An 18,271-nucleotide genomic window follows, 5' to 3' on the forward strand; every position below is an offset into this window, starting at 1 on the left:
TCCTTCTTTTCCTTGATTGTCATTGCCTGAATATAACATTTTGTATTTATTGCTCAGAAAGATTTCACCAGTTTTGGTCTTCTTTGTTTCAGTCACCCCTATTATGTCGATCTGGTACTTATCTAATTCCTCAGCTAGCTCCATTTCTTTGCCATTCAGGCTTCTTACGTTGATAGTACCGACCTTTAACTCTGGTGATGTTGAGTTGGGGTTTGTTTTCAGATTTGTTCCAGTAGCTGACTTTTCGCTGTTCGCCCTGGTTCCCTGGCGAAAACAACGGGGTCTTGTTTAACCGGGCGACGCCCCAGCTGGCATGAATTTTGTCATGTCGTACCATCATTTTTCATTTTGGTTTAACCAAAAAGAATTCAATTTGGTCGGCTAAATCCCAAATTGCCAGCCAATCCTCGTTCGTTCAGTATCCAAGTAGATAACCAACAGGGTGCACCACGAGAAGGTGAGGATTGGACATTAGGTCAGAAGCCCTGGTCGGTTCTCCGCATTCCTTTAAAGGCTATGTGGAGGTCTCCTCTCAGTTATACAGCTTTTCTCCTTAAGCACCCCGGTCATAAATACTCAAAGATAAATATTATTTACTCATTTGAGTACAAAAATTGAGTTAAGCAATGCAGTATCTACATATACATATTGTGCATATATATGGTCACCTGGTTTCCGAAGGTGTTGCAGATATAGTAGAGAGGGTGCAAAGGAGAGTGTTAAAGATGATATTGGGACTGTGGAATATATTATAAGGAAAGATTGAGAATTTGTGGAATGCAGACACTAGCAAAAAGGAGAAGGGAGAGTAATGTGATAGAGACTGTCAAAACTTCTGAAAGAGTCATACAGGATACTAGTACACGAAATTTTTAATTTTATGGAAGTGAAGATAAGACAAGATGGCAATCATTGAGGTGCTTATCTGTGCCAATCTTGGGATGCTTAAGGGTCAAAGCTGTATAACTGAGAGACCTACACATAGCCTTTAAAGGAATGCGGAGAACCGACCAGGGCTTCTGACCTAATGTCCAATCCTCACCTTCTCGTGGTGCACCCTGTTGGGTATCTACTTGGATACAGAACGAACGAGGATGGGATGGCAATTTGGGATTTAGCTGACCAAATAGTATTCTTATTGGTTAAACCAAAATAAAAAATGATGGTACGACATGAGAAAATTTCATGCCGGCTGGGGCGTCGCCCGGTTAAACAAGGCCCCAGTTGTTTTCGCCAGGGAACCAGGACAAACAGAAAAGTCAGCTACTGGAACGAATCTGAAAACAAACCCCAACTCAACATCACCAGAGTTAAAGATTGGTACTATCAATGTAAGAAGCCTGAATGGCAAAGAAATTGAGCTAGCTGAGGAATTAGATAAGTACCAGATCGACATAATAGGGGTGACTGAAACAAAAAAGACAAAAACTGGTGAGATCTTTCTGAGCAATAAATACAAAATGTTATATTCAGGCAATGACACTCAAGGAAAAGAAGGAGTACCCATAGTATTCAACACAAAATACGAGGCTAATCTTCTTGAATGGCAGTCAGTCTCAAGTAGAGTAATGTGGGCAAATATGAGAATGGGGAACTGGACAATGAGACTTATTTGTGCCTATGGTCCCACAGAAGGTAGAAGTGGAGGAATTTTTTGAGGCTTTAGAAAAAGCAACTGACACAATGAAAAAGGAAAAGTTGGTCCTTGTTGGGGATCTAAATAGCAGAGTAGGAAATGATTGTGAGACATACAAATTTTATTTGTATGTCTCACAATTTTCTTCAAATTTTCCCATAATACATACATATTTTGGGAAAATTTGAAGAAAAGAGCAAAGCTAATAATAATAATGGCAAATATCAGTTGGATTTCTGCTCAGGACATGGACTGGTTATTACTAACACCATGTTCCAACATAAAAATGTGCACAAATTCACATGGAGAGAAGAGGCTAGGAATAAGAAAAGTCTCATTGACTATGTTATTGTTGATAGTGATGTTTTCTCCCTGGTGCAGGACACCTGAGTGTACAGAGGATTTGAAATTGGAAGCGATCACTATTTAGTCTTGAGCAGGATAAAATTGAATTTCATATTGAAAAGAAGAACATGTAAGAAAGTTTTAAAGCGAATAAAAGTAGAGCAGCTCTCAGATGTGAACTGTAGGCTAAAATACACAAAGATTACTGAAGAAAAAATGAAAGAGTTTGAGAACAGGAATCAAACCTTGGAGATTCAGTGGCAAACTCTGAAGAAAACATTGACTGATTCTGCCAGAGAGGCATGTGGTGAGGTTGTGTGCAAGGATAAAAAAATCAGAACTCCCTGGTGGACACAGGAAGTTAAAGAGGCAGTGAAGGAAAAGAAGAAAGCATACCAAAAGTTCCTGTCAAATAAGTCAGCTTGTGCTCTTAGAGAATATAGAGACAAATGCAAGAATGCTAAACACTGTGTAAAACTAGCTACACAAAAGTCATGGGAGGACTTTGGCAAGAATATAGAAAATAAATATCAAGAAGGTGGCAAAATATTCTGAAGGTTGTTGAAGAAGCTTAAGAATGGAGGAAAGAGTGCTGTAAAAGGAGTTAGAGATGATAAAGGTGACATGAAAATGGGAGAAAAGGATATCCTTGAGGTATGGAGTAATTACTTTGAAAAACTGCTAAATGAAACAAGCAGTGATGACAGCACAGTGGTAAAAAACACTGACCAGGCATGCAGTCAGGAATACATATCCATACTTGAAGTAGAAAAAGCCATCAAAGGCTTGAAATGTGGAAAGGCAGCAGGAGTAGATGATATTCGACCAGAAATGCTGAAGTATGGTGGTATAAGAGTCTTACAGTGGCTGCACTGCATAGTTCAGAAAGCCTGGACAGAGGGACGAATTCCCGATGATTGGAGTAGAGCTCTCATAGTACCTATATATAAAAAGAGAAGTAAAACTGAATGTGAGAATTACAGAGGTATTTCCCTACTCAGTGTTCCTGGCAAGATCTATACAAGTATACTTGAGAAATGGTTGAGAAGAATTGTGGAAGAAAAGCTTGGTGAAGAACAAGCTGGATTCAGGCCAAATAGAGGCTGTCAGGATCAGATCTTCACTTTATGACAAATAGTCGAGAAAGCATGGGAATATAACAGAGTTCTGTATTTAAGTTTTGTTGATTTGGAAAAGGCTTATGACAAGATGCCAAGAGAGAAGCTATTCAATACGCTACAGTTAAATGGTGCATTATATCAAGCAATACTTAGTCTTTATTTGAGTTGTAAATCAGCAGTTGTAGGAAGTACACGAAGATGGTTTAATGTTAAATCTGGTGTGAGACAGGGATGTACTTTATCCCCTCTGTTATTCATTATCTATATGGATCACATTATGAAGAAAAGTGCTATTAAACATGATATCAAAATTGGAGATGTTAATGTCAGCTCTTTGCTTTATGCGGATGATGTTATACTTCTAAATAAATCCACTACAAGTCTGCAAGATTCTCTGACTAAATTGAATATCTGTTGTAATAGATATGGTATGAAGATCAGCAATAAAAAGACAAAGACAATGAAAATAGGCAGAATCATTGAAAATGTCAACTGTGTTGTGAATGGAGAACCTGTGGAACAAGTGAAACATTTCGGCTACTTAGGCATGATTTTTAGTGAAGATGGTAAATTAAATATAGAAATAGACAACAGAATCAGCAAAACTGGTATGGTAGGAAGTGAATTGAATAAATTCATATAGAATAAGAGAGAAATTAGTCAGAACACTAAAATAGCTATATACAAGACAGTGTTCAAACCAGTTTTAACTTATGGATCTGAGAGCTGGGTCAGAAGTAAAACACTTGACCAAAGACCAGAGACCGCAGATATGAGAGTCCTGAGAAAGATTATAGGCATGAACAGATGGCACTAATGGCAATATCATATTAAAAATGAGGATATTAGGAAAGAACTCGACATTGTCAGCATCCAGGAATGTGTTAGCAGAGCTAATCTCAGGTGGTTTGGTCACTTAAACAGAATGGGCTAGGAAAGATTAGCAAAACAAGTGTTGTCTGCGAGGTTGGCAGCAAAACGACCTAGAGGAAGACCAAGATATAGGTGGATTGATACCATACAAAGTGCCTTAGACGATAGAAATATAAGATCTGATAATGTTGGAGTCTTGACAAGTAACAGACTGATTTGGAGGAAAATTATAGATAGGAAGTTAGTAATGATGTAATTTTTTTCATGTAGTACTATCATATCCTGTACACCCCTTGAGGGTACATGGCAGGAATTTGATGATGGTGATGATGATGGAAAAAAGCAATCATTGATACCGAGAATGAATACAATCAAGCAAGGGGTGAGAGCTAGATTTTTTTTTTCATAGCACAGTGCATGTAGTATGAATGAATTCAAGAGAAGGCCAGCCAGCCTGGTTGGCTGAGTGGTTAGAATATCCATTCTCCAGCCAAAAGGCTGTAGGTTTGAATCCCGCTATGGGCATGGATGTTTGTGATTGTCTGTGGAAATACTAGGTGGTGGTAGACAGTAGAGAGCTGAGCCGGTGCCCTCCCTCGATGAGTCTCTGGACTCCCTGAAGGTGTTACATAATAATTAATAATAAAATAATAATAAGTGATATGTGACCTCCCCTGATGAGTCCCTGAGGTGTCTTCTAATGCTAATAATTTGTTGTTTTTTTTAAATTACATTTTCAAAGTGATATATATATATATATATATCCTTATTTCTAAGTGTATTTTAAGAAAAAAAATTAAGAAAATAAACTATATTGTACAAAGTTGTACAAATGATGATACCATGGTATTTAACAGATAGAAAACTGTTTATTGTGCATGTATATATATGTACACACACACACATACAGGGATGATATAACAAAATACAATGTAGAGCAAAAGTATATGAACTATCAAAGTATTAGTAAATGTGTGTGTGCATATATAAGTACTCACCCTTTCCTCCAAAATTTCCTGTCATGGCCAATTCTAGTAACTTGGGATTAACATTTTGGCTTGCTTCTTGCAACACAGATATCAAATCATTTGCCTGCCGGCTATTTGCAGAAGTGAAGAATGTATATGCAGTGCCAGCTTTATTACAGCGTCCTGTACGACCAATACGATGGACATAATCTTCTGAGGAATTGGGATAGTCAAAGTTTATAACATACTTGATATCATCAACATCTATATAAATAAAATAAAATAAAAGTTAGTATCGGAAACAATACTAACCTTTTCATAGTGGATCTTTAACAGCTCTCAATAACATATTACCAGAAAATTGATCCACCATAAAAAGGTTACAAATTCTATATAAATTAAGTTCTGTATAAACAATAAGAGCACATAAAATTATGCAATGTTTTTAACAAATATACAAAAAATTACTCACAACATTTTGTTGTCTACAGAATTTCTAATCAAAAAATGGAAAAAATCTCATATGAAAAACCTAGTTTCTAAAATTACTAACTGTGTTATTAGTTTAAATTTAAAAGTTTTGAAACCCAAAACTAATTTTTAAACACAGCATAATGAAATATAAACTTTTCCTTGAAAAATCCTTGCTGTTTCAATGAAATTTCACTTTTTCAGCAATCATATGATCATCTGCTGCAATTCTTTAGAAATGTAGTAGAGGATCCAAATGACTTTAGAAATACATACTTCAGTTAAAAATAAACATATCTGCCCAAGTCCTTCCTTTTTTTTATGCATCTTTCAAAAGGTAATGCTCATCAGTGGCATCTATAATTATAACTCTGATCTCTATTAAACTTTTTTTTAAAGCATATGCATCAAAGTTTTCATTACCAATTTACCTTCTTGTTATAAATTCATTAAGCTCAGAATCTCTTAATACTAAAATTTATAGTATAATAGCACAATAAATGGTAGCATACTAGGTATACTTTCATAGTGCACATCATTTTTAATGGCAGAGAGAAAGAGACGAAGATGACACATGTAATATTGACATATGGTCTATTTTAACAGCCATCCATAATTCTCCAACATTCATCTAAATACATGACACTGAAAAAATTACAGACATTCCATTCCATTCTTGAATACTTAATACAAATGATAAATCATGTGGCATAGTAAGATATAAAGAGATAAGAATATATGCCTAACGCCTGAAATTGTGAATGATGGAAATGTTGTGAGGCATGGAGCTAAATTACTTCTAGTGATATTTTCATAGATATGCCATGTTAGTAATGGATGATGTGATTGCAGCACAACCTGAGCATTTAGCTGACATTATTAAAAGATGGAAAAGTGATAATGCAAAGAAGACCAAAACAGTCAGGAAAGACTACTACAAATAAATGAAAATTGTATTATTACTATGTAAGATTCTCTAAGGAAACCAATCAAGAAAGGGCCTTGTCTAGTCAAACATCATGTGTAAATATCCATTATATCTCTCCTTGAACACATTCCCAAAGATGTGATCATAGCATTCATTGGTAGCTTATCTCATACTCACCTACACATGAGAATAATTTTAACCTTATATGCTTTCTAATTACACTGTTAATCAGCTTCAGGATGACTCTGAGTTCTACATTCACCTGCTATGAGCTGCAAAATATAACTTTATTTTATGTTGTCAATATCAATCTCACATGAGACAGAACTTCATGGTATAAACAATACTAGAAGGAAAGGAATAATTTATTGAGTTAGTGATATTTTGCTGAATTTCTAACCATCATTTTCAGAATACAATTACAACTGATAAGGCACACAGCACTCAACTAGATGCAGAAATAATTCAAATTGTAACTGAAAATAAACTGTCTCACTTAGGCACCCACTAGGGCTAGATAAAAACAAAGTCAATCCAGAGAGGTCAAGCTGAATGTCTTAAAAAAGTGTCTCTCAGATTTGCGGAAAATTAATGCAGTCATACTTGTTGAGGTTAGAAGAGTGTTGCATAGCTGATGCTGATTCCAAAAATAGTTTCTTAGACCTAAAGCAACTTATATACAGCATGATCATCTTGTTCCATTTAATCCCATATGAAGGAATATCCAGAGAATGGTCTGTCAGTCTTGATTTACTATACAGATGACTGCAAATGCAATTTTTTTTATGTTTTTCAAGCAGATGTTAACAAATCTACCAGTCTGTCCAAAATAGGACGAAGATGATCCTCAGCAAGCTGCTGGAAGTGTCATTGGAAAGCAGCCTGGAATTTCTAAGAAGCATTTTAGTTATTTTTTCAGATATACCCTGGACATAAGGGTTGGGAATAATTTTGCTGTGATCTGCCAGCCTGGTTGGCCGAATATCTGCTCTCCAAAAGTTATAGGGGGAAAAAAAAGCATGGATGTTAGTAATATGGACTTAGATGAATGTTTCACAATGCTAAACAGGAGTTGAACAGACTGAAAATGCACTGTTAAATAGCAAGAAAGGAAACAAAATATGAGGTGATGAAAGTGTGAAAAAGGATATAAAAGTTTAAAAAGATGGGTGACAGTTGATATGCAATGCTTCCATGAGAGAAGTGCTAAAGGAATGAGCAGAAGAAGTGTTTTCTGGATGCTAAGGCTATACATGCATCAGGTAGAACAAGGGAAGTATATGATTCGTTGGACACACATTTATCTATATGTATCTTCTATTAAAATGATATGAAAGAAGATAAGCATGCTATGAGAGTTACTGAATCAGGTGAAAAAGAAAAGAAAAAAGAGTCAAGATTATGAGGTTTTTGCCATGGCATGACGAGAGTGAGCTGAAATGAAGCTGTGATTGAAAATGATTCAATGCACAGACTGTGCTGAAAAAATGGAGTATGGTATGTTGATGGGGTTTGATTGTCGAAAAGTTTTGTAATATCAGGATGAATGGATTTATGATATTAAGTACCTGGGGAAGCTGTTCATTGAAAGAGTGAATATATAGGGAAACTAGATGTGTCAAGATAGTTTTATGAGAGCTTAGATGTGTCATTAAGGTGGGATCTGAGTAATGACATGGAGAGAGAGAATGGTGGTATAGTAAGGGTGAATGCAGGAATGGCAGAATTAGTTTTGTCTGGCAAAAAAAGGGATTACTGCAGCAGTAGGGAACTGGGTTTAGGATCAACTTGAGCTGCTAATTTGATCCAGTCATGTTTTTAGAATTACTTGTATACTCATCAGCATGGTGGCCACTATTATGTATATTCACTATTGATAGACACATCAAGAATAATGGTGATTAGTAAGTGCAAAGGGAACAAAAAATTATTGGTATTAGTGAGAGTAGATTAACAGAAGAGGGCATTTTTATGAAAACAGAATGTGATGGATACATTGTATTTAGGGAGGATAGACAAGACAGGAAGAGCAGGGGAGTATTGCTAATAATTAGACAGGAATTAAACCACCAGAGCAAAAAATCTTCAATGTACGATGAGATACATAAATGGATGTTATTACTAAAAGGAGTATTATTATGAGTAATTTTAACTATGACGATATACGGAGGCTGTTCAATAAGTTAGAAGACCATATTTATACAGAAAACAGATTACCTTTAATCATCATCATTTACATGGTCTTTTTCAAAGTAACTACCGTGAGACGCAATGCATTTGTCCCAACGTTGCGTCCACTTCTTAAACACATGTGAAGTCCGTTTTTTGAGAGTTCTTTCAAAGCCGCCGCCGCAGCTTTTACACATGCTTTGTTGCTTTCGAAACGGCGGCTTCTTAGTAATTTCTTGAACTGAGGAAACAGCCAGAAATCGCACAGTGCGAGATCAGGACTGTATGGAGGGTGTGATACGATATCTATGTTGTTCTTCTGCAAAACATCCACTACACTACCAGCAATATGTGGCCTTGCATTATCGTGGTGCAATAAGAAGCCATTCTTCAGCAATGGACGCTTCCTTTTGATGTGCTGTACCACTGTCCGTAAAACCTCCGCATAGTATGAGCCGTTTACAGTATTCCCGGGTTCTACAGCGTGTTGGTAAACAATGCCTTCATAGTCAAAAACATTATGGTCATAACTTTACCAGCTGATTTTACAGTTTTTGCTTTCTTGGGGGTAGGCGAAGACGGATGCTTCCATTCACTGCTTTGTTGTTTCATTGTAGGGTCATAGTGATACACCCAAGCTTCATTGTAATGATGCGTTTTAAGAAGTTGTCACCTTCTTGTTCCAGTCTTTCTTTCTATTCTGTGCACACATCCACTCGATGCTGCATTTGCTCTGGTGTCAAGAGTTTGGGAATCCATCGGGCGCAAACACGTTTCAGTCCCAAATGTTCAGCCATGATTGAGTGAACACTTCCCACAGAAATATTCAGGACAACATGCAGCTGATGTACTGTAATTCTGCGATCCTCCTTGATGATAATCGCTGCTGTGTTGATCATTGTCTCTGTGATGGACGTTGAAGGTCTTCCCTCACATTCAAGATCTTCCACATTTTGCCTTCCTTCCTTAAAAGTTTTATGCTAGCGAAAAACACTTGCCCTCGACATTGCTTCATCATGGAAAGCTTCGTGTATCATGTTAAAAGTGTCCGATGCCGATTTTTGCAAACGTACACAAAATTTAATCACATAACGCTGTTCCAAGGACACTTGCATTTCGACGACTGGTCGTGGCTCGTAGGTGCGACAAAACAAGCTTGTGTTTAGTCACGTGACACTCTGGCACATCAGCCCGTACACCATCTATCAACCTCTTTTGTTAATACAGACAGCAACATTTCTTTATTCCACAGAAATTAATATTGTGATGAGTGGTTTCGCGACAGTAAAATTAGTTTTATTGCTTATTGAACAGCCCTCGTAGAATAGGAAGAGGAAAAAGCATGCAAGACAAGAGGAAAAAAATTGGTAAAAATTTTGATACTTACTATAATGATACCTAGAATAAAACTACTTTGAGCAGTAGATGAAGCCTCCAAAGTAATTGGATTAAAAATAAATAGAGAAAAAACAAAAATAATGATGAATAAATACATAAATCATAGAACTGTCAAAGTTGAAAACCATGAAATAGAACAAATTACTTCATATGTATACTTGGGCCAATTGTTATCCTTTGAAGATTGCCAAAGAAAAGAGACTGAATGAAGAATTCACCTTGGATGGATGGTTTATGGGAAAATGAGACATCCCCTATGAATCTATAAAGGAAAGCTTTCGACCATACTTCCTGTCCTAACATACAGAGGAGAAACATCGACTTTAACAGAAGCCCTAAACAAAAAGCTGAGAACAACACAACATCACATGGAAAGAAGTATGCTAAAAATAACATTAAGAGATAGGAAGACAAATACCTGGATAAGATCTCAAACAGGTGTCACGGATATTGTAAAATACATTAAACAGGCTAAGTGGAGATGGGCTGGCCATACTGTTAGATGCAGTGACAGGAGATGGACTAGAAAAACAACAGAGTAGAGACCAATGGATGGAGCAAGACAAAGAGGAAGACCGAGAAGAAGGTGGAGGGATGAACTGGAACAAATTGCAGGAGTGAGATGGATGGGAGAAGCAGAAAACTGAGTGGTCTGGAAAATCATTGGGGAGACCTTCGTTCAACAGTGGACAGAACCAAAAGGTTGAAGAAAAATAAAAGAAAAAGCAGTAGATGATAGGATTCATGGCACCAAAAAACTAGATCTAGTAACAGCATCTGAGAATCCGTCTATAAACGAGGTGACCAGTATTCCTCAATTGGCAAGAATGATCATGTATTTTTGTCCTAAGAGAGAGAGAGAGAGAGAGAGAGAGAGGTGCAATTCATGTGAGAGCCTGAACCAGTGCTTTGGCATGAGAAACTACATGGGAAGAGTCCAAGGATGTTTGAAGAAACTGACTGCATTCTACAGTTAGGAGAATAAATCACATATGAGTTAAATGGATGAATAAGACTTTAAAGCGAGAACTTCAAAGAAAAGAAAAGAAAATGCTATGGATCCAGTATCAGAAGTTGCAAAAGGCAAAAAAAAATTGGAGTATGAAATGAAGTTAGCTAAACAACCCAGGAGGAAATTAAAGAGAATGTTTTTCACTTTGTGGCAAGTAAAGGAATGTGAATGACTTAAGTGAATGCAGATAGTCTATCTGGTTTGTTGGCAAAGTGGTTAGCTTATCTACTGTCCAACAAACAAGCTGTGAGTTCAAATACTACAGTACTATGGACACCAACATTATGTAAATATCTTTAGTTGGTAGGTGATAACGTTATGCTGTTCAGAAGCAAATAAGGTTATTTAGGCAGTGTGTTATGTCTGTTAATTGCATGTGTTCTTCTGGCTTGCACAACTGTTTTGCAGGATGAAAAACCCAAGTTTCTGAAGTTAAAGAAAATAAAATAAAAAAACCCTACAACCTCCATATGAGAAAGTGGTAGATGAATTTTACTGCTTGGTATGAGCCCTACTCTCTTACTGGAGGTCTAAATTGCCTAGGAAAAATCCCATGTGTGGTCTCTATGACAGAATTATGAGATTATCTAATTCTAAGCACATTAACAGTACTATTAATGTACTACAGGCTAACAATCTTTCTTGGGTGGAATTCACATGAAGAATAACTTAAGTTGTTAAGTGTTCATATTAATAAGTTGTACATTCCAGGCAGATCCATTAGCTCTCTGGATGCCGAAGGAGAGATGGACAAAAGGACTGGATATGGCAAGATAGAGGTGGATGAATTTGAATTATTAGCTATCATAATTATGAACTGGATATACAGCAGTTACACCAAATGGGATATCAGCAAAAGTACACTTCCTAATGAGTGAAAGGAGAGTAAGATGACTCCATTATAAGTGGGTAGAGCTAGGATGAATGCAACCAATTATAGGCCAATCGGTATATCTATAGCGGGTCATTAAGGCACTGAAAAGATTGAAAAGGCTAGTTAGGACTTTCATCCTCAGGTGGGTACGTAGAACATTCTGATCCTCCATAAAGATCAGCATGCACTGTTAACACGTTCATTGCAAAGCTGAAAATTGGAATTTCGTGTGGTGGCCAAATTCTTTTCACTTGATAGCGACGTCCACGCGATAACCCGCGCCGACGAGAACTCGCATCACGCGATATCGCGTGATTGGCAATGAATGTGTTAAAGGTGCTTAGCAATGTGCATATATTCCATAACAGATTGAGAACAAATTGGATAATGGGAAATTGATATATTTCTGGAATTTTGAAAGGCATTTGACAAGATTCTACACAGGAAGTTTTAAACAAAATAAAAGAGATGAGCATACAAAATAAATACTAATTAGGCTTCATATGGATAGGGGAGTGACCACTGACATGTATGAGAGAGAGAGATCTCAGTGGTGTACTACAGGGTTCTGTATTTGAGCTATTGTTGTTTAACTTTATTTTGGACTGAGGATATTGCAATCAGATTGTATTAATGGAAATGGGAATTTTCTGCAAGTAGACTGTGAGTTAAAGTTTAGGAGTCAGATATTTCTAAGGTCATTGTTATCACATGTTGAAGAGATAAGAGATGCAGTAGAGATGATGAGGATGACATCTGGCCTATGAATTGTACACATGAGGACAGATTGATAAAATGTGGTATTCAAAATTTGAGAGAGAGGAGATGTTATAGAAAAATACTAGTTGGTAAGGGGATTTTACAGTATAGATTTCAAAGGCCAAATTTAGAATCTTCTGCTTTTGATGTCTTCTGTCTCAAAGTTTCTTTGTTCCATTCAGTGACATTCATCCATTATATTTAATGCTCTCCAAATTCTGAAAATCACTCTGACCTCTTCAACTTCTTATCTGTGAACATTGCTTTGCTGCAATCATACCCAAATAGTGAAGTCAACTAAATGTCCACATTTCAGGCTGGATTCCCTTTTCCAATTCCTGACTGAAATGAAGAAATGTGGAAGTATTTGCTATAAGCAATGATCTAACACAAATTGTACACCTACTAACCTGGAATATCTCATAACCTCTCCACTCTCCTTATACCTCTGAACTTTTTCTTAACTCGTTCTACTTCTTCCAGGTATACCACAGAGTGGAGAGGTCACCTCTTTACTTTTGTTCTCAGTAACTCAGACCATAATCTTGCATGTTCCTCACAGAATGCCAAGTGGGACCAAGTGTTGAAACTTCTACTTTTCCTTTCTGTGGTCAAGCTACTGCTTTCACTCTTCTGACCCAAACACCTGCTCTGAGTGAATTATGGAAATTATTCTACCAGTATGAAGGTTTTCACTCACGTTAGAGGCTTAATTGAGTAAAATATCACTGAGAAGGGATTAAAAATAATATTTAATTCTTCCAATTTTTTTGTCTCTATCAGGCAATGCATTCCACGGTTCAACCACCCTTCTCGCAAAGAAACCACTCCTCACCTGCTTGTTCACAGCTTCCTTTCGTAACTGCCAGGGATGGTCTTTTGTCCTAGTTCCTTCCCCATTCCACCAAATGAAAGCCCTCCTCCAGTGTCAACCCTGTAACTACCTCTCAACAGTTTAAAAGTCTCAATCATACCACCTCTCCTTCTTCTATCTACCAAACTCTGTAGTCCACATTTCCACAGTCTATCTTCATAACTAACATTGTACAGTCCTGATACCATCTTTGTTATCCGCATCTGCACTCTTTCTACATTTATCCCCTTCAAATCCTGGGGACGAAATTTGAGAACAATAGTCCAAGTGTGGTCTGGTCAGGGGGTTTATACTATGGAATGACAACTATGTTATCACTGCAGGTCAGCATCCTTCTCAGCACCACCTTTGTAATATGTTCCTTGAATTTCAAGTTTTTATCAATCATTACTCCCAGATCCCTTGCCTTCCCTGCTTCCTCCAGTACAGTTTCTCCAATAGAGAATGCAGCCTCCCATCGATGTATACCAAACTTCAAGACTTTACATTTTGCTACATTAAACTAATTTGCCAATTCATTTGCTCATCTGTCCAGTTTATATCTTTATTATATCCAGTTTATTTTATATTTATTTATGTGGTATCCCTGTCCAGGGATACCACATCTGCACTATTACTAATTACCCTTACCAGCTTCACATCATCTGCAAACAATTGAATATCCACCTACAATCCATTGACAATGTCATTGATATAAAGGCTAAACAATACAGGTCCCAGTACTGAACCCTGTGGGACCCCACTTGCAACCTTCTGCCTCCTCGATAATGCTTCCCTATACACAACTCTTTGATATCTATCAGACAGCCATTCCTAAATCCAGTTCACTAACCTGACATCTAAACTCATGTGCTTCAACTTAAAATATCAGCTTATCATGTGGTACCCTGTCAGATGGCTTTGTAAAATCCAAAAAAATGGCAGAATATGCCTTTTCCTCATCAACCACTATTGTCACTTTATTATAAAAGGCAATCATATTACTAAACCTTAACAAATCCACGTTGACTTCAGAGATAATACTACCCACATCTGCCCAATGCTGTATATTATTCCTCACTAAATTCTTCAAGATTTTAACAACACCTGATGAAACACAAACTGGTATATACTTTAACCCTTCCAGTCTACTATCACCCTTATGCAATGGCACTATCTTACCCTTCTTCCACTCCTTGGGTACCTTTCCCCTGGCCAGACTTTCATTGAAAAGTCAGGTTAAGAGGAACTCTCAGTTCTTCAGCACATTCTCTCAAACCTCGTGGCGAAATTCCATCCAGTCCCACTGCTTTATTAACATCCAGAGTACTCAATATTTGAAACACACTCTCCTCTTGTACTTCTTAACCTGGAACCTGCCCTATTCCACTAGTATTAAAACCTACTTCTCCAGGATAAAATACCTCAATAAAGTGTTCACTGAACAACTCCACTATGTCCTTTGCATCAGTCACTCTATTTCGGTTTTTATCTAACAATGTCATTCTATGAGTCTTATACTCTTCATGTATCTGCTCTCCACTCCTGTCTTCGATAACCTCTTTTATACCTTCCGTTTCTGCTTGATATTTTGTCATCCACTTTAGATCAAATTGTGTCCTCTTCTTCAGTGGAGTATACGAAAAAATTGAGTATACGGCTTGCTATTGCTGCTAATAAATATGCCTTAACAAGTTCCCAAACACTAATGATATCCCGACCTTCTAATTCCTCCCTCCATGGAACTGCTACAAAGTTGATATCTAAGACTATTATAATCACTTGCCTCCAACTGTGGGCAGAGATGCTATCTGTTATAATCAGCTCTTCTGATGCTATGACCAAATCCAAAACTCTTGAACCTCGTGTTCCTTCTAATACATGTTGCCCAAGACATTTGTCGCTCAAGAATTTTAGAATTTTTGAGTGACAAATTCCATTCCCTTATTACTACATGCAATTTCCTCTTCCCAATTTATACTGCTGTAGTTAAAATCTCTCATAGCAATTATCCTTCTTACACTTGCCACGCTCAACTGCCTAAACATCTCCTGCTCCTCACCTTCTATGCTCCCTGTTGTATCAACACCCCACTAACTATCCACTCCTGCCCACCTCTACCTCACACCATGTGCTTTCGAAACCATTAATGCCATATCCAAATCCTCCACTCTGAGAGGACATAAGTCATCACTTATCTATCATAAACAGTATTCACCACCGCATTTTCCCTTCCAATCCTGTCGAAAAATATCTCGAAGTATTAGCATTTCCCATATTTTGGGATGTTTAATGCAACCATATTTATTCAAATTAGGCTGATAGCAGATGCAGATTCTAAAAAGTCTTTCTCTTCTAAATTTGGAGCATAGTCTGCAAGGTTTGATTAATCATAGTCATGACTACAGATATATTTTTTATATTCTTCCATGTAGATACTGGCTGATCTTCCTGTCTGTATATAGTAGGCCAACTTGCAGGAACATGAAATCTATATACTCCAGGAACTGAGAGAGGAGGGATTTGTTCTTTAGTGGAGTCAATAAAGGTTACTAGTTTCAAGTGGGGCTTGAAAGTCGTTCCAAGGTTGCATTTCTTTAAAATTCATAATGCAGTTTAATGGAATAAATACAGTGCATAAAAATAATTAAAATTAACTAACTAAATAAATAAAATAGCCTAATGGTGTTGGCTATTTCCAGAGCTACGTTATGGATATTGCATTACATGTTGAACATTAAAACACATTCAATAATTCTATATTTCATCTCAGTCACTGAGACATCATTAGGGAAACAATATTAAAATTTCAAAAACACACAAATTTGCATAACACTAGGTGGAAAAGATTAGACTGAAAGCCTAAAGTCCTATGAAGGGCACCTTCTATGGGTGCTGTTGGCTAGCCTTAGCTGTGTTGGATGAGAGGCCTAAGAATTAATTTCCCAAATCTTGGAAAGTTTAATACAACAGCTTTAATACGAAAGCTTAATACAACTATATTTATTATTTATTAAGTCTAAATAGTCAATTTTTTAAGATACTGGCTATTTTTTATGAAGTACTCCAGACATAAGGAATGATGATAGCATTACTAAAATTTTTCTGAAGAGAAGGTTGAGGATTGATTAATTTTTCGATACTGTGAGAACTGTAACCATTAGATAAGAAGGTGTGTATATGATTAACTTCTGTTGCAAGCAAAGTTTCATTGGAACAAAGGGGTCTATCACTAATCTATTGATTAGTGTTTTAATGATACCATATTGTTGAAGGGAAGGGGAGGAAGAAAAAGTTTGTGAATGTGAATCTGCTTGGGTAAGGGTTTCCTGTATACTGAAAAGGACAGATCACCATTGGGTAGATGTATTACTAAATTAGTTTGTTTTCCATAGTAAACTAGATTCTAGGGTTTAGACCAGTGGTCGCCAAAGTGGTCGATATAACATTGTTAGGGGTCAATAGAAAAATATAAGACATCATTGTACAGGTAATTTTGAACCCAACATTGCTAACCTTGTCAAGAGTCACGAAGCACACCCTTCACATTGATGTTAGTAAATTGTATACTAAGTTAATAAAAGTCTTATTTTCATATATACAGGGTGTTCGGGATAAATTTGACAGTTTCGTAAGGAAAAAGAAAATCTTCTTTGTATCTATTAAATTTAATGAATTGACAAAAAAACATTACAGGCAGAGTTAATTACAATACTATCAACAAGATTTACTCAAAATAACCACCATTAGCATCGATCACAGCTTCAATTCTGCTTCGGAACCTCGAACAAGCTGATGCTACAGTCTCCCTGGGAAGGGCCGCAAAAACTGTTTTAATTTTATCCATTAACTGGGCTTTTGTATTACTGGAAGTGCGATTGGTGTCTTTTTCAACTGCGCCCCATACAAAATAATCCATGGGGTTAAGGTCTGGGGAGTTTGGAGGCCAAACATTTGGACTGGTGAAGTCGTAGAAATTTTCAGACAACCATTTTTGACTTTTCCCAGAGGTGTGGCAAGGGGCCGAATCCTGCTGCCATACATACGGCCTACCATTGGCTACCCTTGTTATCCAGGGCTTGACTACAGTTAGCAACTCCACGAACAAAGCCCGAATTCCAATGCTAGGGTTCTTCAACACCTGTTCCTGCAGATTTGCGAGGAATTCTGCTGTACGAATGCAATCAGATCGTCTGCTAGGGATCTTTCTTCTTGCTACATCCTCGTAGTCGCCATTGCAAGTCTCTAGTTCATGCCTGATTGTTTTTACTGTATTCAGGGAGCATTGGGCAGCAGTCGTAATATCCTTATTTTGATGGCGGGCACGAATCATCATGATACAAGTTATTCTCTTCCATGATTCAGGTGGGTTCCAGCTATCCATCCTTTCTGACATCTTGTATATGAATGAAGAAGGGTCCAAACTTTTAAATGAAGAGAAGTGTGTGTTAATACATGTAACTTACGGAAAAATATAATTAATTATAAATATGTCAAATTTATCCCGAACACCCTGTATATATAAGGAAGATTGTATTATTGTTCTTTTGTTATCTAAATTATATTTTATATATTATTTATCCCTCCTATCAAATATGTAATGTTAAGAAGGACGTCAAAAAAAAAAAAATGTATCCCTTTGATGTTAAGCCAATATAATAATATATACTATATTATACATACAATAAACATTGTAACTATAAAATAAACAATCTAAAAACTCACATGAGCGTCTTTTTTGCTTCTCCTATCATAATTACGTAATAGTAAAATAGAGGGGATCGATAAAAAGTCAAGAAACTCTTGAAGGGGTCGACGGTCAAAGAAGTTTGGCGACCCCCTGGTTTAGACTATTGATGTTGGA

At 36.9% G+C, this 18,271-nt stretch overlaps 1 protein-coding gene across 2 annotated transcripts in view; it reads right to left on the reverse strand.

Annotated features, from left to right (window-relative positions):
- LOC150105224 (uncharacterized) overlaps window positions 1-18,271 on the reverse strand; it is a 378,667-nt gene that overhangs the window by 7,172 nt on the left and 353,224 nt on the right. Inside the window, exon 13 of one of the 2 annotated variants that reach the window (XM_090395544.1) lies at window positions 4,974-5,207. In XM_090395544.1, coding sequence (XP_090251670.1) covers window positions 4,974-5,207 — 234 coding nt within the window. Of the gene's footprint in view, window positions 1-4,973; window positions 5,208-18,271 lie in introns of those variants that run through there. The other variant, XR_016548564.1, reaches the window with a different exon arrangement.

Source organism: Typopeltis vanoorti, chromosome 7 (genome assembly GCF_054136105.1).
Source record: "Typopeltis vanoorti isolate ZY-2024b chromosome 7, IOZ_Tvanoo_1.0, whole genome shotgun sequence".
Lineage (NCBI taxonomy): Eukaryota > Metazoa > Arthropoda > Arachnida > Uropygi > Thelyphonidae > Typopeltis > Typopeltis vanoorti.